This window comes from Schistocerca piceifrons, chromosome 3 (genome assembly GCF_021461385.2).
Source record: "Schistocerca piceifrons isolate TAMUIC-IGC-003096 chromosome 3, iqSchPice1.1, whole genome shotgun sequence".
Classification (NCBI taxonomy): Eukaryota; Metazoa; Arthropoda; class Insecta; order Orthoptera; family Acrididae; genus Schistocerca; species Schistocerca piceifrons.
The window spans coordinates 915,447,415-915,451,798 of NC_060140.1; the positions used below are offsets into that span (position 1 = coordinate 915,447,415).

A 4,384-nucleotide genomic window follows, 5' to 3' on the forward strand; every position below is an offset into this window, starting at 1 on the left:
TAGTTAAATGTACCAGTTCATAGTCTGTAATTATGGTAATATACTCCATTTATGTGTTTGATGACTACTTCATGTCTTTCTTTTATTCTTTATCTTTCTGTTTCTACAGAAGTTTAGGGTGTGTGATTTACCGCGCCGAAGCACCACTTATCGCCCTTATTATTTATGCAAGGTGTTCCAGGAGGAATCGTGAATATTCAGGTTATGATAGGAAGGATCATTCGAAGCAAAAAATTCTAGTATTCACTGACTATAAGAGCTTTGCCCACTTCTTGGATGCAGTGAAACAAATCTCTGCTACTGCAAGCTAATTACTTTCCATATTTAGAGAGGTGGTAGTAAGGACAAAAATAGGAAAAGTATGTCCAGAAAACATGGGCTTTAAAGTGCATACCTTAAGAGCTTTGGGCACATAATCGTCTGCGCTACTGTGACACACACCTCGTTTACTTAACAAGTGTTCATAACTTATCAGATAGGCGTTTTAAAACCCACGTTCACCGGACAAGTTTTTCTTTATTTGGTCAATACTACCCCCTCCAAAAATCTGGGAGGTAAAGAGATTGCAGTGGAATAGATCTGTTGCACAGTATCTAAGATGAAAAATTGTTCAAATGGCTCTGAGCACTATGGGACTTAACATCTGAGGTCATCAGTCCCGTAGAACTTAGAACTACTTAAACCTAACTAACCTACGGACATCACAGACATCCATGCCCGAGGTAGGATTCAAACCTGCGACCGTAGAGGTCGCGCGGTTGCAGACTGTAGCGCCTAGAACCGCTCGGCCACTCCGGCCGGCATCGAAGATGAAGAAGTGCTCGTAGTCCTTATGGTAATGATTTAAATACAATGTGTAGTAGACTTCTTTGTTTCGAATGATCGCCATATCCTGGAATATTGACCATTAGTCCTGGGACGCACTATATCTATAAAAGTAATGTTTATCACACTTATAGAAAGATGTGTAGGACTAATAGGTCCTAAACCGCCTAAAGTAAAAAAGAAATAAATGAAACGTGGGGAAGAATACATATGAGGAAGCTGCCTACATTCCTGCGTGTTACACATTTTCTCAAATACTCCTCGCAGAAGTTTCTTAAGGGTGTTCGTCTCTTTGCAACATTCATTAGGCGGACAGGCGTGCGAAATGATCTGGCGGTCTCGAGGCAACGCCCAACATACGACCTCAAGCAAGGCCGCGGTTCGAGGATCTCTACTTTCACGTCAGATTACCCGTGCTAGCCCGGCTGTGTATATAAACCTGCGAGGCCCACTGAGCAGACACATTTCAGCAGCAGCAGTAGCAGCAGCACCAACTCTCTCAGCCATGAACACTCTGGTACGTACTATGGCAGAAGTAATATCATAAGTCTTTACTACAAAAACAACAACCTTGTCTGGGCAGCACTGATTTACGATACTTCTTGAACTTCAGATCGTCCTGAGCGCCATCCTGGCCGTCGCCGTGGCTAAGCCCGGCTACCTGGGTGCCGCCCCCGCCGCAGTCGTCGCCCCCGCTGCCTACGCCGCCCCCGCTGTGGTGGCCGCCCCCGTGCATGCCGGCTACGCCGCCTACGGCCCCGCCCCCGTCGCCGTGCGCTCCGACGGCTACCTGCTGGACACCCCTGCCGTCGCCGCCACCAGGGCCGCCCACCTGACCGCCGTCGCCCAGACTCAGGCCCGTGACGCCGTCATCAACGGCGCCGCCCTCGCCTACGCTGCCCGCGCTTACGCCGCCCCCGCTGTGGCGTACGCCGCCCCCGCTCATGTCGCCTATGCCGCCCCCGCTCCTCTGGCCTACGCCGCCCCTGGCGCTCTCGCCGCCGCCGCCCACCTCCAAGCTAAGGCTGCTCTGCTGGGCTGAAATGTCCTCCCGCCAACCCGCTGTACATACAAAGTTCCTGTAATAAAATTATCCAAAAAATAAAATTCCTAAAATAAATTATTATTTTGTTTTTGATTTTCTCCACTTACAAGTGCAGATGCCAAATTTTTTTCCTTGAATTAACAACACAACGGTATAGAAATGAGTCATTGATTTTGCAGAACATGTAATATGTTTGCATTGTAAAAAAGTTCACACGATATCTTTCTCCAGTTTGAGTTAGAGATATAGCTCTAAACGTGTGACCTCATGTTCTGCACAGTGAATAGATTTGATTGCCTCCACTGCAATGCTATTCATGACACCCCTATAGCATTTTCTGATGTTTCTATTGCTGAATAGAAGAGTTTAATTTGTGGAAATATTGCGATTTTTTCCTATTCTGTTAACGGACAGTGTCTCTAAATTTGTTCCAATTCTGTAGTGTGATCACTTTGTAAAGGGAGGTCTTGTTAGACGGTTTCAGGTACGGCAGATGTGAGGAGACTTCAACACAAATATCAAGCGAGATAACTACGTCAGCTGTTGCAACAGTCTTAAACTCAAGTATGCGCATATGTATCTCACGATAATGTTACTCCATTCTAATTACTTGAAATATCAGTATCACACGGTAGAAGAGCACTGAACACACTGTACAACTAACTAACGTCAGCAAGATACAGAGAAGCCGGCCGGAGTGGCCGTGCGGTTCTAGCCGCTACAGTCTGGAACCGCGTGGCCGCTACGGTCGCAGGTTTGAATCCTGCCTCGGGCATGGATGTGTGTGATGTCCTTAGGTTAGTTACGTTTAAGTAGTTATAAGTTCTAGGGGACTGATGACTACAGCAGTTAAGTCCCATAGTGCTCAGAGCCATTTGAACCATTTGATACAGAGAACGAATAAGATGTGTGAAATCATTATATTGGTATTAACTTGTTGATCAGAGTTTGTGAGTGCAGCTGTACACACCAATAAGAGCAGCAGTGTCCGAACTGCTCAACTTCCTTAAACCAATAGTATTGCCTCCAACTTCGTTTCAACATGTAGGAACCACTCATTAGAATAGAAGACATGTCATTCTAGACAAGGATTAAGAAATTTTAACCACTATATTAGTATGACCTTGTGGATCAGAGTTTGTGTCCGTCGAAGTAAAGAATGATACAGGAAGCGATCTCTAAACTTAATTACTCCAACATTCTAGGCTACAACTTCATTTCAAAAAGTAGGGGTCAAACGTTACAGTAGCAGACATACACACGTAACGCGACATATCTGTCCTCTAGTGATTAGCGCGAATTCTCGCTTAGAGTCTCACAGTCTATTCTACGACTATTCACAGTCAGTTATACTCTGATTGTGAACTGTTACAGCTTCCAAACTACGTAGGCGAAAACTAAGTTACATCTTATGACTATAATTTCTTTTGCCCTTCACATCAGACTAAACTATTGGCGATCTGAATATCAGCTTGAGTGCACAGAAGTCACGAAACCGATGAACAGAAATGAACACTCAAGTCTGCATATAGCAGATAAGTAACATTTTTCGGTCCCCCCCCCTCCCCCTCTCCCACCCTCAACGATCCCCTCAGTCAAAATTCTGCGCATCTAACGAACAGTTACTCGAATACCCATTTCATCTCTCCCCGGAAAATCCATCTGTTCGATCTTACCAAGAATTATCGTCAGACATGCTTTACAATCTGTAATTTTTCAGTAGCTCCACTTTCCAGTCCACGAAACGCAGTAACAGTGCAGTAGCAAATAAATCCAAACTAAGTGGTTCGTAATAACTGTCCAGTTAAAGTCACAATACACAAGTACATATAACATGACACAGGCAAATTTAAAGGTAAAAGAACGTTTACGATTTGGAAAATTTTCAAAATTCAGAGTAATGTGAGCAAATGCAGAAACCAGTCATTAATAGAAAGTGCTCAAATTGTTGGCCGTTGAGGTCAAGACACAGCTGATAACAAGACGTTCCTAATCAGTGCAGTTGGTATTTTGGCACATTCATTTTCCATGACTGCTGTCAACTCACTGACTGTACCTCCCTTGTGCTATAAACATTCTGCTTCACATTCTCCTACAGAAAAATTCCATAGGGATCAAATCTGGTAATCGTGGGTGTTACTCGGTACTGTCTCTTCGTTCTATCCATCTGCCTGGTATGTTTTCATCATGGTTGGCCATTACATCGCGATTGCAGTGGGGAGGTGCGCCATAATGCTGGAAATAGCACTCTCCATCCCGAAACATCGATTCGTGGCATCACCGGCCGGAGTTGCCGAGCGGTTCTAGGGGCTACAGTCTGGAACTGCGCGACCGCTAGGCTCGCAGGTTCGAATCCTGCCTCGGCCATGGATGTGTGTGATGTCCCTAGGTTAGTTAGGTTTAAGTAGTTCTAAGTTCTATGGGACTGATGACCTCAGATGTTAAGTTCCATAGTGCACACAGCCATTTGAACCATTTTTGATTCGTGGCATGGCGTATTCCTGCAGTCAGTTC

The 4,384-nt window shown here is 45.0% G+C and overlaps 1 protein-coding gene across 1 annotated transcript; it reads left to right on the top strand.

Moving 5' to 3' along the window:
• Positions 1 to 1,277: 1,277 nt before the first annotated feature.
• LOC124788176 (cuticle protein 16.5-like) lies at positions 1,278 to 1,948 on the top strand. The gene is made up of 2 exons (XM_047255330.1): positions 1,278 to 1,342; positions 1,439 to 1,948. Exons 1-2 carry the CDS (start codon positions 1,331 to 1,333, stop codon positions 1,865 to 1,867), a joined length of 441 nt encoding a protein of 146 aa, XP_047111286.1. The 5' UTR covers positions 1,278 to 1,330; the 3' UTR covers positions 1,868 to 1,948.
• The last annotated feature ends 2,436 nt before the right edge of the window (positions 1,949 to 4,384 follow it).